The sequence below is a fragment of the Zea mays genome, chromosome 6, assembly GCF_902167145.1.
Source record: "Zea mays cultivar B73 chromosome 6, Zm-B73-REFERENCE-NAM-5.0, whole genome shotgun sequence".
NCBI classification, from domain to species: Eukaryota; Viridiplantae; Streptophyta; class Magnoliopsida; order Poales; family Poaceae; genus Zea; species Zea mays.
This window is the reverse complement of record NC_050101.1, coordinates 168,608,520-168,625,445: the sequence shown is the minus strand read 5'-3', so window position 1 is coordinate 168,625,445 and position 16,926 is coordinate 168,608,520. Positions and strand designations below refer to the sequence as shown.

The 16,926-nt window shown below is 40.8% G+C and overlaps 2 protein-coding genes across 2 annotated transcripts; both read left to right on the top strand.

Moving 5' to 3' along the window:
* Positions 1–10,363: 10,363 nt before the first annotated feature.
* LOC109940580 (uncharacterized) lies at positions 10,364–11,175 on the top strand. Its single transcript, XM_020540156.1, has 3 exons — positions 10,364–10,393; positions 10,474–10,692; positions 10,780–11,175. The coding sequence occupies exons 1-3, from the start codon at positions 10,364–10,366 to the stop codon at positions 11,158–11,160; spliced, it is 630 nt and encodes a 209-aa protein (XP_020395745.1). The 3' UTR covers positions 11,161–11,175.
* Positions 11,176–11,190: 15 nt separating this feature from the next.
* On the top strand, positions 11,191–12,068 carry LOC103630566 (uncharacterized). Its single transcript, XM_020539222.3, has 4 exons — positions 11,191–11,382; positions 11,477–11,713; positions 11,796–11,835; positions 11,909–12,068. The coding sequence occupies exons 1-4, from the start codon at positions 11,311–11,313 to the stop codon at positions 11,938–11,940; spliced, it is 381 nt and encodes a 126-aa protein (XP_020394811.1). The 5' UTR covers positions 11,191–11,310; the 3' UTR covers positions 11,941–12,068.
* The last annotated feature ends 4,858 nt before the right edge of the window (positions 12,069–16,926 follow it).

Here is a 16,926-nt window from a genome sequence, read left to right as displayed (position 1 = left end):
TATCACATTGTTTCTTGATTGTTTAAGTTTGTAGCTGACACCTTCACCCAAACCTTTTACAGTTTAATCATAAACCGACTAAAGGGATTGAATATATATAGTCATATAAATTGGTAGAGAATAAGGCATCATCTGTAGCTCGGTTTCTCTAGAGCAATCCCGGTCTAGATAAGGTGATTTCATTTGTAGCTGATCCCTTCCGATGTAGTGTTGGATGATTCTAGACATATTTTTTGTTTTCCTTTACTTTTGATCTGTGTCTAAATCATTTTTCATGTTATCCCAACTGAAACAAACTACTTCGATTATTTGGCCAGCGCTACTAAAACAAACTACCTCTGCCATCAACCTACTAACCGGCATATTCTTCACAATCAGTTTAGCAAAATTTACTTGACTGCCTTTTAGCTATAGCCGATCATAGTTTTTCATGGTTGAAGAAATTGTGGTTAGTGATGGTTCAGTATTTTGTGTGTACACGATGCATATGTCTGATATAGCCTGTATTCGATATTTGTTCCTCATAATTATCATTGTAATGAATTATAGGTTTGAGCAGGTGATTTTATTATTGTCTGCTATGTTGAATTTTGCTTCACAATCTGTTGGCCAATTTAGTCGTACCATCTGCTTGCTCAGTGATGGCGCGCGCCAGTTGTTTGACGAAATGCAGTGGTTGCTTCTCCCGGTCCTAGATTCATGCAGTGCTCCTTACTGGTAATTAAGGGGATTCTTCAGCTGCAAGCTATTGTATGCAAGTGATTCGTTGCAATGGGTAGTAACTTGTAATTGTAAACAAGTTCCAACTCTAACAGTAATATACCAGTGTCTTGAATACTACAGAGTATTTAGTTACCTGTTGTTCGCCAGTCACAATAAGAAACATGTTGTTGCAATGGAGATAAAGATGCGATTGAAAAATTGAGCAAGAGGACTGTAAAGCTGATTTCTTCTTTGCTAGCCAACAACTTATGGTTTACTTGAAAAGTTCACGAGAACTCCAGCAACAGAATTCGAGATGAGATTCTAGAACCATCGTATCCACTCGCCTTTTGGTATCACAATTATTTGTCAATTCTTCTATTCCTGAATCCTAAAGAAAAATGGTCCCTGATGTCTTAGTGAGCCAGCTCTCACCATATCAACTATACATGATAATTTAGTAAACTGTACAGGCTTTACTGATACTAAATTAGAGGTTTATTACTACTGATGTAGTAGGTGTACTTTTAGTAAAAACAAGGTTGATGGCTTACACTTGCCCGATGTGCCACCGAATCTACTAAGAATCAATTAATTTGTTGCTCAAAATTATGTTGTTTAGATAAACTCACACCTGATGGTAAACCAGAGTTCAGGAAGATATTTCCATTTTTTTGTTCGCATTTCAAAATGACAATCACAAGTAAGAAGGCAACATGGAATTGCTCATATAAATGATAGGACCATCATGTAGCAACAAATATAAGGTTAATCCAACTGTCATAGGAACTGCCATTGGCTGCAAGCTGTTCAGTTGTTTGACATCAATTTTTTTTTAAAAATAGATCAGATCATATAGTCAATCAAATGACATGTATAATCCTCCTTTAATCATGGGTGCTGGCATCAACAAATGAATTACAGGGCCTGTTGCTTTCAATGCTGCTGGGAATTACCATGCTGTTGTTGTGTGTCCGTCAAGTCCCTCCTCTTCTTGCTCCCGCCTCACCTTACATTGTTTTCCTCTCATGTTGAACACTGCCGGTACATGCATTGCCTATTGCTTTTAGTGCTGCTCAGAATTGCCATGCTGCTACTGTGTACCCGTCCAGTCCCTCCTCTTGCTTGTGTCTCACCTCACATTTTGTTCTCTCCTACTGAACACTACTGGCATATGCATGGCGGAGTCAAATGTCCGGTGCATGACTATCAATTACTACTCTCTCTGTGCCATTGTATAGTTCGTTTTAGCGTTTTTTTGGTCCATATTCAAATGGATAACAATAAATTTAGATACATATAATACATATACATCAAATATTATATGAATCCACTAACACTTTAAAACGAATACTATTTTAGAACGTTAGAACGGAGGGAATACGTTGCATCCCATATATAATATGCTGTTAGGAGCATAGGCACATAGCGGTTGTATTTGCTAGCAGTAATCCGCAGGTTCCTTGGGATACAATCATTTTGATCCATGTATGTACGATGTTTACCTTGTGCTGGATAGGGCGCCCGAAGGGGCGCCGCCTGATCTAGTAAAATTTAAATTAGCTATTTTTTATCTATTATTCTTAAAGAGACATATTCTTAAAGAGATAGAGGGCAACGAAAACAGGCAGCTTAATGAATTTCCAACTTCATTTTCTCCTCAGACGATCTCATTATTCTTAAAAACAAACATGGACGTGGTACCGGTACCTCGTTGTGTTCAATATGCTCATCGTGTTCTTGGGTACCAATGCAAGGGTGTTAGGTTGATCGATAACAAGATTTGATGATGCATGTGAGTTCAGATGACCGGTATGAACAACTCGTCACCCTGAACGTGCAACACGAGAGTTCCAAACGCATCCCATTCTCAACTGAAAATGCTGAACGTTTACCTAGATTATTTGTTAGTGTCCTTTGTCGACGTCTTCGTTGCCCCCTTCCTTATCTTCCTCACTTTTCTTCTTGTAGCTCAAGAATCAAGGAAACAAGAGAGGCAATCTTGGATTTTTCACAAGCTTATAGATGTAGAAGCCAATGCAACTATTTAATACATTTCGTGAACCAAACGATACCTAAGTTAGAGAGACCCCCGAGCACCAATCAATGCCGCATGTACCATAAGTATCATGAGATATATAAGAGTTAATTGGGGATAATGGGATGTAGTTGTCAAGGACGGAGGGTGATGGAGGAGAATAACTCCTTTCTTCCTTTCAAAAGCGAGCAAAGGACTACTTAGGGGGTGTTGGGATAAATCTACTACATTTTAGTCCCACTCATATCAAATGTTTTTAGGTCCTAGTGAGAAATACTAAATATAGTATACTTAGAAATTTAATTACACTAATGAAGTTATGAGGAGTAAAAGACAAGATGAACTTATAAAATCTAATTAGCCCATGATTCGTCCATATTTGTCTCAGCGTTTAGTATTCATATATGTAATTAGTTTTATAATTATAAAATATTTAATACTTGTAATTGATATTAAATATCCAGTGTATGGGCTAAACTTTAGCCATGGAAACCAAATACCCTCTTACTCATCATGAATTGGTAGGACTATTTAAATATCGATGTGTATAATATACACAAGAGCTAGGTTTGGCCATCTCTACAGTGTTTATGACCCTTAGACAAACATGACACTACTATGGCAGTATAGGCTAGATATTCTTTTTTTCATTTGTAATGTAAATAAAACATATATTAGAATTAGTAAGAGTTAACTTACTGCATATATTTAGTTCATATGAAAACGTTAAATACTAGGTTGTCACCACAATTTAAGAAACTAAATAAAAGAACAGTAAAATAGCTATTATGATTATCTTAAATAAGATATCGCACGACGAATACCTATGTTTCTAAATGATACCAAATAATTTTGAGCCTCTACGGTGTGATGAACCAGAGCCAATATTTTTTTGTCAATATCACATTTTTTTCAATGTTTCAATAGCAAAATCTGTCTTTATAAAAATACTCGGGAGCACTTTATTATAGTTTTAGGGCTAGTTTGGGAACACCGTTTTCCCAAGGGATTCCAATTTTCCCAAGAGAAATTAGTTCGTTTTCCTTGGGAAAATTGGAATCACTTGGAAAACAGTGTTCCTAAAGTAGCCCTTACCGTGTTTCCTCGGATACCTTAAAATATTTAGTTAAGCACACACCCACCCACCCTAAAGAATTTATCCAAGAACTTACTGCTGCTGAGGAAGTGAGCAACAAGGCACTCGAGCGACTGGATCTATCCCATATATAAACCACCTAAACAGCTTAATGTCTCTTTCTCCTCGTACAAGTTGTAAATTGAACTCAGAGTCTAGAGATTCTCTCGTCTGCTTAGGAATTGAGCTACATATACAAGCACAACGGAGAAGCATGAGGGCAAGTAGCCAACGAACACACATCAAAGGGCACCAAAAGCCAATGATGGTTAGTGCGAGTTTTCATGTGGGTTAGTGCGAGTTTTCATGTGGGAATGGGACATCATTTTGCGTTCACACAGGAGACCAAGGATCTATAGTGATATGAGCTTTAGTAGTCCTCATGCCCAAAGGTCTAAAGTAACCTAGGTCACTTATCATCTTAGGGGTCGGGAAATCTCATCAGAAACTTGTTTTCCCCAATCCATCTAGCTACTAGCATACCACCTCCACACATTCTTTCCTATCATATTCACAAATTCTTGTTCAATTTGCTTTTCCCCAACACTCCCTTGGACAACTTTGATAATAGCAGAGCTAGACCTCTCATTAATCATTTTGTTATCAATTGTTTAATCGATAAAGAAAAAACTCTAATCCTCAACTTTTATAGTGCATAGTTCTGGACCAAAGTTCCATGGTAGGCACTCTTTTATGATTGGAAAATCCTTGCGACCTTCACCTCCTGTAGATTGCCTAACACCTTTCCAAACCCTTTTCACATAAGATGATTGTTGGTGTTGTTCGCACGAAGAAGGTTGTTTTTTTATGGTGATTCTCTCCATCTCCAATTTTTTTCGAATCTTCAGATACTTCAAGATCATCTTTCTGTTTGGATGGAGCTTCCTCACCCACCCTTCACCATACATTTTCGCGTGTACCTCTACGCCTAGATCCCCAAGTATTTCCATGGTGGCCCATCACTACACGATGGTTGATCTTTAGCGACCCTTATTAGGTACCAATTGTTGGTTGCTAAAGGTTAGGGACCGACGGTCAGTCGCTAAATCCTTTTGTAGCAACGGTCGGTTGGTCGCTAAAAGTCTAGAACTTTAACAACTTATGGTTGGTCGCTATAGATGTCGTCGGGGACTAGAGTCCGTGACCCAGCGTCCCAGGACCCAGGCTCCCAGTCCCAACCTCTTCTATCCGGCATCCAGGGAGCAACAAATCCAGAGACCTCGACTCCTCCTAACCCTAGCCGCTAGGCTCCAGTGCTCCACTGCTCCAGCAGATCCCGGAAGCAGCGAGGACACAGGGCGACCGAGGCCCGTGTCTGGACTCTGGATCCGCCGGTCCGCCACTCCGCCCCTCAGCTCCGACCTGAGTGCGCCGCCCCGTGCCACCCCGCCCTGCCCCGCTTCTCCCTCGGGCGCTGTCCGCGCCTCCGTGCCTCCGCAGTCCGCGTCTGGCCGTCCGCACAGGGCCCAGGAAGTTGCTTCCTGCAGGCTTGCTGCCGTCCACCAGGCCGCCTAGGCACACATCACACTACTTCTACAGTTCTACGGCCAGCTCCTAGCGGTCCAGTCCAGGTTAGTGCTTTTGCCATCATTTGGTCTTAATCTCATGGAGAGTGGAGACCTTTTTTTTGTTTGCTGCCCACACTAGACACGTTGCTTTTTTTGTTTGCTACCCACACTAGGCACATTATTGTTTGGTGCTAAAATTATTATTTGAGGTTGTTGGAATGTTAAATTATTATAAATTTCTGTTACTATTGGATTGTGTGAGGGTCGATCGATCAGCTAGTGGAAGGGCAGGTTAATGGTACATAAGTGCTGCCCTCATTGCTTTGCTAGCTCTTGCAGAACGCATCATATACTACGGTCGTGTTAGCCTGAGTTAGTGAAGGTTGTGCAGGCACACCTAGGTATGGATAAATCCTACATAAAGAGTATGGATAAATCATGGATCACAAGTGAGGCTAGGTACAAAGCAACTTTTCATAGCAACTCTTATGTTTTTCTATAGTTATATTGATATGTAACATAGGAACTGTATGTAGGGAGACAAAGGTTTATAAACAAGGGGTGAATGGTTTTCTAGCTTTTGCATTTAGACATTCAGCAATAGGAAACAAGATACTATGCCCTTGCAAGAAGTGTGTTAACTCGTTTTGGAGAGAGGCCGGTGAAGTGCGAGAACACTTGATATGTGATGGTTTTCTAAAAGGGTACACAACATGGACCTTACATGGAGAAGCTTCGTCCTCTTTTGTGAATCATGGTAACAATGATGATGAGTTTAGCGAGCATCCTACAGAAGATGATGCAATATCTGAGTTGTTAAAGGATTTAGCTTGTGGTTTAGATGATGGAGGGGATATGGAGGATGATGGGTCTTTTGAGGAACCTAATGAAGACACAATAGCCATTCGTAAGCTAGTAGAAGACAATAGTCAAGGATTATATCCGGGTTGTCAAAACTACTCAAAGCTACATTTCCTAGTTCGTTTGCTTCACATCAAACTTCTTGGAGGATGGACAGATAGAAGTTTTGATTTGTTGGTAGATTTACTTGTTGATGCACTTCCTAAGGGTTCAACACTTCCTAGAAACTTTCATGAAGCAAAGAAAGTGGTCAAATCTGTAGGAGTCGGGTACACTACAATTCATGCATGTGAAAATGAATGCATTCTATTTTGGAAGGAGCATAAAAAACTTGATTCATGCTCGGTATGTAGTGTCTCACGTTGGAAATCAGAAAAGAAGAGTCTAGATGGGAAACGTGAGTACAAAGTTCCTAGGAAGGTGCTTCGTTATTTCCCTATTAAAAAAAGACTCCAAAGATTGTTTGTTTCTTCTAAATTTGCAAGTCTCACAAGGTGGCATGATGAACACAGAGTAAAAGATGGTTTGCTTAGGCATCCTGCCGATTCACCCTTGTGGAAAGATATTGATCAAAAGTATCCAGAATTTGCTATGGATAGTCGTAATATCCGCCTAGCATTTGCTACAGATGGTTTCAATCCATATAGGACAATGAATGTTAGTTATAGTATTTGGCCTGGCATATTGATTCCACTCAACTTTCCACCATCGATGTGCATGAAGGATTCAAATTTTATCTTATCTGTCTTAATTCCTAGTCGATCTTCTGTGGGTAGTGATATGGACGTTTATTTTCAGCCCCTTGTCTTTGATCTGCTTGATATGTTTGTTAATGGTGTGAAGACCTATGATGCCTCAAAGGGTGAATACTTTCAGTTGTGTGTTGCAATAATTTGGACCATCACTGATTTCCCTGGTCTAGGCAGTGTATCCGGATTTGTCACCTCTGGTGAAGCGGCGTGTCCTGATTGCCACTCATTGATTTGTTCTCTCAGACTTGGAAATGGTAGCAAGTCTTGCTACATGGGACATCGTAGGTTCTTACATCCAAACCACCCATTTAGGTCTGATGTTGATTCATTTGGTGAAAGTGAGTTGAGGCCAGCACCTACTCCTCTTTCAAGAGAGGAAATTTTGGATTGTACAAAAAATTTGAAAACAATTTATGGCAAGAAGCCATCAGGTAAGCCAATAAGGAATCAGAAACGCAAGGATGGGAAACCATTGTCTTTTTGAAAAGGAGACCTATTTGGTTCACTCTTCCATATTGGAAGGACTTGAAAATTTGATATAATTTTGATGTCATGCACATAGAGAAGAATGTGTGTGACAATATAATTAATACTTTGTTGGACATTGCTGGAAAATCTAAGGATAATCTGAATGCTCGCTTGGATCTTCAAGCTTTAGGTATTAGAAGCGACCTTCATCCTATTGAACTAGAAGCTAATCAATTTTATTTGCCTCCTGCACCCTACTCAATGAGCTCTGTTGAGAAGAAATTGTTTTGTCAAATATTAAAAGGGGTCAAGTTTCCTGATGGATATGCCGCTGATATACGACATAATGTTCTTGTCAATGAAAAAAAGATAGTTAATCTTAATACTCATGGCAACCACATTCTTCTACAAGATTTACTGCCACTTGCTGTCCGGAGAGTTCTCCCTTAAGAAGTTAGTGCTGTGCTGATTCGTTTAAGCACGTTCTTTAGAAAATTGTACTCCCTTGTTATTCGAATAAGTGACATGCAAAGGTTAGAATCTGAGATAGCTGAAATCTTGAGCCTTTTAGAGATTATTTTCCCTCCATCATTTTTACCATTAATGTACATTTGATGGTACATCTTCCTACCCAAGCAAGAGTGGCAGGCCCAATCCATTTTCGAAGCATGTGGCCGGTGGAGAGGTAATTTTCTTTGGTATATTACATAGCAAACAAATAACGATATAATTTTTCAATAACATGAGGAGTGTTGTTGTTTACATGTATAGGTTTCTAAAAAAATGCAAGGGCTATGTGCGTACAAAAAGTCACCCGGAAGGATCAATTATGGAGGGTTCTTTGTTTGATGAGGCTCTCACGCTTTGTTCTCAGTATTTACAAGATGAGACCCACTTCAACCATAGAGTTAGAAATCACTTACCAACACAAATTTGTGTTACAACTCCATTCTTTCACAAAATTGGTCGAACATTGGCTGGAAAGTGTGTAGTCAATTTAGATCACAAGACATGGCTTCAAGCACATAGATATGTCCTTTTCAACTATTCCAACATAGAAACATATTTAAAGTAAGCTATCTAACTCAGCGAGTATCGTGTGATTATTTACTCTTCGTTTTGCTCAATACCATACTTCAAAGAAAATTCATGTTGGCCATTTCAGCAAACATGCTCAATACCTCTCCTCAATTGGTGTTCGAAATCAACGTGAGATCAACCACATGCAACATAAAACCTTCCATGAGTGGTTCAGGTTACATGTAAGTATAAAAGGAGAAGTGAATTTACAATCTCATAAAGTCTTTCACTTTAACAATAGTATTGGTACCACAGGTTGAGGAAACATGTGAGGAGGCCTCAGAAGAGATCAAAATTTTAGCTAAGGGACCAATGATGATTGCACATCAGTATAACAGCTACTCAATAAATGGATTCAACTTTCGTACACAGTCATATGATGAGAATAGGTCTGTCTAAAGTAGTGGGGTAGCGTTAGCTGCTGAGACAACTCATTTCGAAAGAGGAAATGATGACAACCATACTATAGGGAAAAACATCTTTTATGGTATCATAAAAGAAATTCTTGAACTCAACTACCACCATAAAGGAAATATTGTGCTTTTCAAGTGTGATTGGGTTGATAATTCTTGAACTCAACTATAGCGATTGCTGATTTGCAGACGGTGGGAGATTTTCTCACTGACAATGGTGATGACTCATAATCCTCATATTTATATATCATGTATATCATTTAGTACATGCAACTTCTTTTAATAGTTACCAATATGTGCTTTTCATTTGCTTAAGTTGAAGTTTCCAAGGATGATCCAATCAATGCTACAAAAAAGAGGCCTGCAAGGGGCATAACTAAGATGGAGGGAATATTCTCAAGGTCACCTGAAATGCCAAAAATCAAAATTTTACTCAATGATCGAGGTCAGCCTATTGGTATAAGTGCTAGACAACTTTCAAGTGCTATTGGGTGTCAAGTTAGAAAGAAATTGTCTATTGCTACCACGGACTGGAGGCTTGTTGATATAAACAAGAAGTATGAGTTGTGGGAGGATATAAAGACATATTATGATGTAGATGCTGCTGCCTTAAACTGGGTGATGCGCACAGCTGGAAAGAAGTGGAAGCAATTTAAAGCATCCATAAAGCAACGATACTTCAATCCTGAATTGTCTAAAAGAAATTCCAGAATGTCCTGATAAGAGGGTTAATGATGATGATTGGCACTCTATGTACAACTATTGGATGTCTTCTGAATTTCGGGTAAGCTCTACACTTTAGTTCTAATAAAGCAACCATACTTCAATCCTATAACACATATTTTTTATTCTATTTTTAGGATCGCTCAGAAAAAGCTAAAATAAATCGACAAAAGCTAAAGATGCACCATACAGCCGGCAGTGTGAGCTATGCATGTTCAAAATATGATTTGGTAATGTTCTTTGTATTTTACTATCTCTATTCATGATTACATCCTGCTGCTCCACATTCGATATAAGCTCTATTGTCCAGTTTGAAAGCATGGGCAACAGTGATACATTTTAGACACAAAATAGATTGCTACATGTGCTGCTTGTGCTGATGTGCTGCTTGCTTAGCATCAATGTGCTAGTTTCTGATTTGCATCCAAAAATTTATCCACATGACTTTAACATCCTTGCAATATAGATCATGATGATAGTTATACCTTGCAAAATTACCTGGATTCTAGCTAGAGCATTTGATGCCTCAACAGCTCGATGTTCTAGTTCTACTTCTCTCTCAACAGCTGCCTGTATTGCAACAGCAAGTGACTAGAAAATAATAGAAGAAAAAACTACGGAGAATATAAAGTGCCTAAGAGACTAAACTTTGACAAATTACCATCTTTGTGGCGTTATGAGAAATGCGCTCTTCTTCAGCCCTACGCTCTGCGGTAGCAAGTTCCTCCCGTAAAGCCTAAATCAAATGGTGTTTGGAGGTTATGTACCTGATCTGCATAATGGGAACTGACAGAAACCATTTTTGCCTTACCTGTATAACCATTTTTGCCTTACCTATATAACCTTGGTTTTCAATGAACTTACATGTTACATTTTTTCCCTTTCTGAAACTGACAGAAAAGTATGTTTGCAGGCTGTGAAACTAGGACGTCCTCCACGAAGAGATGAAAACTTTATCCAAACCCATACAAGAAAAAATGGTGTTCCTACAGAACAGGCAAAACCAATAATTGTAAGGCTTTGTTGTTAATTTTTAGTACAATATACATTTCTATCTGAATTACCTTTTATGATGTGAATCATCTTTAATTCTCTATAGGACCAACTTAATGATGTTCTTGGAGTATATCCAGAGTTAAAGGACCGGTCAGTTCAAGAGGGTGATGCATTCTATGTTGTTTGTGGAGCGAAAGAGCCAAAAGGATATGTTCGTGTTTTGGGTTTAGGCCCTACTCCTCAAGATATTGGCACTCCAGAGTTGAAGTCTTATACTGCAACAAGACTACAAATGGAGATTCTTGCTCGTACAAAGGTTCAAAGTGAGAAGGCTGCTTTAGAAGAGCGTGTACTTGAGCTACAGACTCAAATTGAGCAAAGGGCTCAACCAGACCGGGCAAGTGAAGAGCCCATGTCACATCGCGGCTCTACTTCATTTGAACATAAGGTATTCAATATTTTCATTCATGATGCTTTATCCTAATTTTCTATATTCCTTGTACTATGCTATGAAATTGTGTTTCTTAAGGTGCTGAGGAACAAGTTTGCTGCTGAGGATGAGGAAGACAATGAAGAATATTGTGCTTCTGAAGATGAGGAATTAGATGATGAGGATGATCAAATATTTCATCAGATGCAAGGTGCAAACTCACCAAGATCTACAAGGCACTTTGCTGAAGCTTCACACTCTAAACATGATGATCTTGTAATGCTCTCATTCATTTCATACATTTTCTAACCTTTATTTTCATAAACCCTCAAAAACATTGAAGTAAATTATTCTTAATCATTTGCACCAGGTTGGAAAAGATGCCATATTGTATGCTATGTTGAGATCTGATTTGCCTGTGGCTAAAGGGACAATTGTTTCAACTAAACCAAGCACCACAGTTGGAGGCCAGATCCTTGGAAGGCAATATTGTGAAGTTATTGTAACTTGTGTGCTAAAACGAGATACAGTTTTGCCTCGCCCTTGTGCCAATGTGGAAACTATGGCTGATGCTTACATGATGTCAGTTGCATGGCCGTACAAGAAAGTAATATTCTATATCTTATCTTGTTTATATTTAGATTTATATGAGCCATCAACTTAATGATGATTAACCTTGATTGCACCAGCTGAAGTTGGTGCATAAGGCTGCAACACCGTCTAGTGGAGGTAAAGGCATCAAAACTGTATTTTTATTTGCAAATGTAGCAACAATATACTAATTTGATGTACTTTTTTCTAGGGTGTTCTGTACAAAGAAAGCTTGTACCTTAAAACAGGAGGATACAAGAAGCTGGAGTGGTTGTCTGAAGGCTTTTGAACTGCTTGAAGCATTAGTGTAGCTTTGGTGCTTTTGTGACTGATCAGCTCTGGAGCAGCTAGAGTGATGTAGTTGTGGGCTTTTGAACAATAGCTGGAGTGATATGAAACATTAGTGATGTAGTTGTGGGCTTTTGAACTGCTTCAAGCTGGAGTGATGTCGCTGTGGTGCTTTTGTGACTGATCATCTCTGGAGCTTTTGTGAATGATCTAGCTATCTGTAAATGATCTAATTGTGAATGATATTATAATTGTGATGCTTTTGTGAACATATAATTGTGGTGCTTTTGTGTTTATGTGATGGATCTATGACTGTGATATACTGATTAACTGTGTATGTCTTTGTGATTTGTGGTGCTTAATTAAATGTATATTATTATTAATAACAACTGTAACAAGGGCGACTTTCTGTTGGTTGCTAAATATATAGTATGACGACTTACGGTTGGTTGCTAAATCTGTAGTACAGCAACCCACGGTTAGTCGCTAAATATATAATATTAGCAACGGACGGTCGGTCGCTAAAAAGATGTCGGTCGCTAAAGCCTTTAGCGACGGCACCTACAGCGACCATCCTTATGGGTCGCTAAAAGTTTTTAGCGACCAACTGTAGGTCGCTAAAAGCCGCTTTAGCAACCAACCATAGGTCGCTGCAAGTGAACCGTCGTGTAGTGCATGCCCCGCTGTTGCTTCTTCACATAGATAACAGGAGTCGATTGGGTTTAACCATGCTCGCGAAAGATCTATGAGGTTTTCCCCTAAGATAAGATGACCAACAATCTTACTGGTGTGAGATCTATTTGGAGGTATAGGGTTTTGGGAGGAGAAAGATTGAGACAGAGTCTTATGAGGTGTTTGGTTTGATGAATCACTCTATCCAAAATGAAGTGGTGCATCATGGGTCTATTCCTCAAATTTGGTGGGATGACTCCATTCCACATATTAGTACTAAACAACTAACTATGAGGAATGAGGTGATGATGGATTAACTCACTCCATTACACAAACCAAACAAAAAAATGATGAGTGAGAAGATGATGGAGTATATCATTCCTCAAACCAAACACTCCATTAGTGTTTCGATAAAGAGGAGACTGAGCCGATTCGAGCTCCCTCAAGAGGGTTATATCTGATTCCAAGACATTTGTTTTAAGCACCTCCATTTTATTTGACTCTAAATGATTGTATACTCAAGGTGAAACAGTAAATTCGTCACACGACAATAACTATATCCTGTGACAACTTTAGACTAAAATTTATCAAATTTATTATTAGCAATGAATTTGATGCTTCAAACATGCAAAAAAAAAATTACTTAGATATAGAAATTTATTTTGACCAAAGAAATTTTATATTTCATATTATATGTGGAGGGTTAGGGGGCAAGGCCCGCCCACCCCCTGGCTTCGCGCCCCGGTGGCAAGTTCCCAAAATCTCAAAATTAAGTGACAACACGATGGTGCTGACGAAGAACATAATCACCAAAGTACCTCCTGTCTCACGCGCGGTAGATCCACGTAGAGCTCTGCAACTCCTCTTCCAGCGTGTGCACGAAGCACTCCCGCATCTCCTCCTCCTGGCCAGACGCCTTGAGATGCAGAAGTGGCAGGCTCTTGCGGAGAGAATTGCAGCTGTAGGGCACCGCCGTGTCGGGGACGAAGGAGATGGCTCGAAGCGTGCTAGCAGCGCGGAGGGACCTCCTCCCTTCCGTCGTCGCTTCCCTGAGGAAACTAGGGAGGCGGTGGTTCACGTCGTATCAGTCCCTTTATGGTAACTCTCTTATGGTGGGTCCTAACTTATTGTAAAAAAACATTTAGATCGTGATCTATTAGCAACCCTACGTCTACCTTTATACTCACATACTCGACACACATGTTTAACTCGAATAACATAAAAGGTAGATGTCTGCACTTATAAATTTGGTCAAATGTAACATACAATTAGTTCGATTCCACTATATATAGTCCACTTCAGGTTGCTTTTGTCATTGTTAGATAGACCTAATGAACATTAGTTCAACTTGTAGAAATACCTATAGGTGACAACTATAGGGGAATGAGCCACAAAGGATCTCGTTCTAATGGAACAATAGTGCTCATGTAAACACTCAGGGCTTGTTTGGGATCAAAGGTAATGGAGTGGATTGAGGGGGCTACAATCCCCTACTACTTAATTTTGAATAGTGAGGGATTATAGCCCCCTCAATCCCCTCCATTACCCTTTGTCCCAAACAAGCCCTCAGGTGTTGTTTGGTTAGTACTCTGCGAATGTAAGTGTTGACACCTTTTTCGGGTGCCAAATACTCAACAAGAACCGGCGGCGGTGCTCTCTGCACTGGCGCGGACGGTCCGCGACCAGGGACCGGACGGTCCGCGATCTGGAGCAGGGGCAAAGGTTCCCTGCCTGACGGCCGGACGGTCCGCGCCTACAGGCCGGACGGCCCGCGCGTGCGCAGGGGGTGGCGAAGGTCGCCGGCGGCGCCTGGATCTCGCTCCCGGGAGGGACCCCGTCGGGGAGGAGAGATCCTAGGTGTTGTCTAGGCTCGGCAGGCCGACCTAGACTCCTCTAATCGACGTAGAGTCGAAGAGAGGCGGAGAATTTGGAGATTGAAAGGCTAAACTAGAACTAGATTAGAACTATTCCTAATGCGTAAGGTAAAAACGAGAAATAGACTTGATTTGTTTGATTGATGGGGGTTCAATCGGCCGTAGCCCTTCATCTATATAAAGGGGGAGGTCTGGATCCGTTTCCAACTGTTTCCCGAGTTAATCCCGCGGTTTTAGGTAACAAATCCCGCGAGAAACTAGGAACCCTAACTGACTCTGCGCGCGCGCGGACCGTCCGCGCCACCACCGCGGACTGTCCGGACCGCGGACCGTCCGGCCTCAGCGCCGGACTGTCCGCGCTGCTCAATTTGACTTCCAACATATGCCCCCCTGCCTTTTGGTGAAGGTTGACGAACCAAAAGCATATGAACTAAGCCTGATGTAAGTCACCGGCTTTTCAATATGGAGCTCATTCAATAAAGCACCAATGTATAAAGGCCGTTTCAGATTGTATCTTTCTCGGCCATGACCGTTTGATCAATGGATCAATAGGAATAGAATGGAGGTGCCCCCCAGCCTGGATAGACAAAGGGATTATACATATACCATGGATTCATCATCGTACCATTCCATGTTTGAACAGGATAATATACCGACGATGAGCAAACGGGTGGAAAGTACCTTGGTCTCATAGGATGAATAGGCGATGCTTGTTGTGTCGCCTTTCGAGCCGTTTTGTTTACCCGTTTTGTTTTAGCAGGTGACCGATGTTTCTTCGTTGATCGATCATGTAGAACGGTCTTCTTGCTAGTATTCTTGGGGAGTAACTGATCAAAGGTAGAGTCAGTTTTGATCAACCGACCATATGTGCTTTGCCGTTGCGTCTCTTTCCCTTTTAAGGCTTTGTGTGGAGGCTGACGCCTTTGGCCATAGGCGGATTGTCCGGCAGAGTTAGCCGAACCGTCTGTCTGTGCACCGGACTGTCCGCACGTAGGTGTCACACCGTCTGTGATGCTCAGGCCAGGCTGTCGTGCTTGGCTCATTAATTGTGCCTGCCCCCCGGTGCCTCCAGACTTTTTAGCCTTATCGTCCGGAGCCTTTCGAGCAATCTCCTTTTGCGATATATTTGACGTGCGAGGATCGTCAATGATGATGTCTTTGCTTTTGCTTTTATCGGCCATTTCGGGCCGAACTAAGATCTTTTTGCATGCGATATCTATTGTATTAACAGGAAATGGTTGTGTGTCCACTTGCATTTCCTGAAAAGCCAATCGGCCCTCATTTATGGCCGATTGTACCTGTCGACGAAAAACATTACAGTCATTGGTGGCATGAGAAAAAGAATTATGCCACTTACAATAAGCACGTCTCTTTAATTCATCTATAGGAGGGATAGTATGAGTTAATTTAATGTTGCCATTTTTAAGTAGCTCATCAAATATATTATCGCATTTGGCAACATTAAAGGTAAATTTAATCTCTTCTTGCCGATTCTTTTGAACCGGCTGTAAGGAAGAACATGCTGAAGATTTGGCCTTTGTTGGCCAAATAAACTCAGCGGTATATACATCTGCGGATTCATCATCTGAACTATCACGCTCTATTAGATGTATAGTACGGGCGGCCGATTTTGATGTCTCTTTAAATCGGCTTTCACAGGCTAAAGCCCGCTGATGTAGCTGGGCTATCGAAAAGAACTGGGTCCCATCTAATTTGTCTCTTAAGTAGGATAGCAACCCATTAAAAGCTAACCCTGCTAGCTCTTTGTCTGCGACATGGATCCGAAAGCATCGGTTTCTAGTGTCCCGGAACCTCCGGATATAATCATTAACCGATTCTTCGCGTCCTTGTCGAACTGAAGCTAAGTCAGCTAGCCCTAATTCATATTCCCCGGTAAAGAAATGTTCATGAAATTTACTTTCTAACTCATTCCAGGAATTAATGGAATTAGGAGGCAGGGCGGCGTACCATGCAACAGCGGTACTAGTAAGGGATAAAGAAAATAACCGAACACGAAATGCTTCTCCATCGGCCAATTCGCCTAGGTGTGCTAGGAACTGGCCTATGTGTTCATGTGTGCTTCTCCCATTCTCACCAGAAAACTTAGAAAATTCTGGTATCCTTGCCCCTTGTGGATATGGGACAGTGTCAAACCGGTGATTATACGGCTTTTGGTATGATTGCCCTACTCTGGCTACACTAACTCCGAACTTATCTCGAAATAGTTCAGTCATCTCTTCCCTAATTTTTTCCATTGCACCCGGTGGCAGACCACCGGATCCTGGGCTGTAAGGATCATTTGGTCGGGCATTAGTATACCGACCTTCTTGCCGTGACCGATCGATAATGTTGATCGGTCTGTGATTGTATGGTGCATTATGGTTTAAATATGTAG

Bases quoted from the DNA above. Each gene is read 5' to 3' on its own strand.
- LOC109940580 (XM_020540156.1), top strand. From the start codon at position 10,364: ATGCGCTCTTCTTCAGCCCTACGCTCTGCG. The intron at 10,394-10,473 runs GTAGCAAGTTCC...GGGAACTGACAG, and splicing joins CTTCAGCCCTACGCTCTGCG to AAACCATTTTTGCCTTACCT. The intron at 10,693-10,779 runs GTAAGGCTTTGT...AATTCTCTATAG, and splicing joins AACAGGCAAAACCAATAATT to GACCAACTTAATGATGTTCT.
- LOC103630566 (XM_020539222.3), top strand. From the start codon at position 11,311: ATGCAAGGTGCAAACTCACCAAGATCTACAAGGCACTTTGCTGAAGCT. The intron at 11,383-11,476 runs GTAATGCTCTCA...CATTTGCACCAG, and splicing joins ACTCTAAACATGATGATCTT to GTTGGAAAAGATGCCATATT. The intron at 11,836-11,908 runs GTAAAGGCATCA...ACTTTTTTCTAG, and splicing joins TGCAACACCGTCTAGTGGAG to GGTGTTCTGTACAAAGAAAG.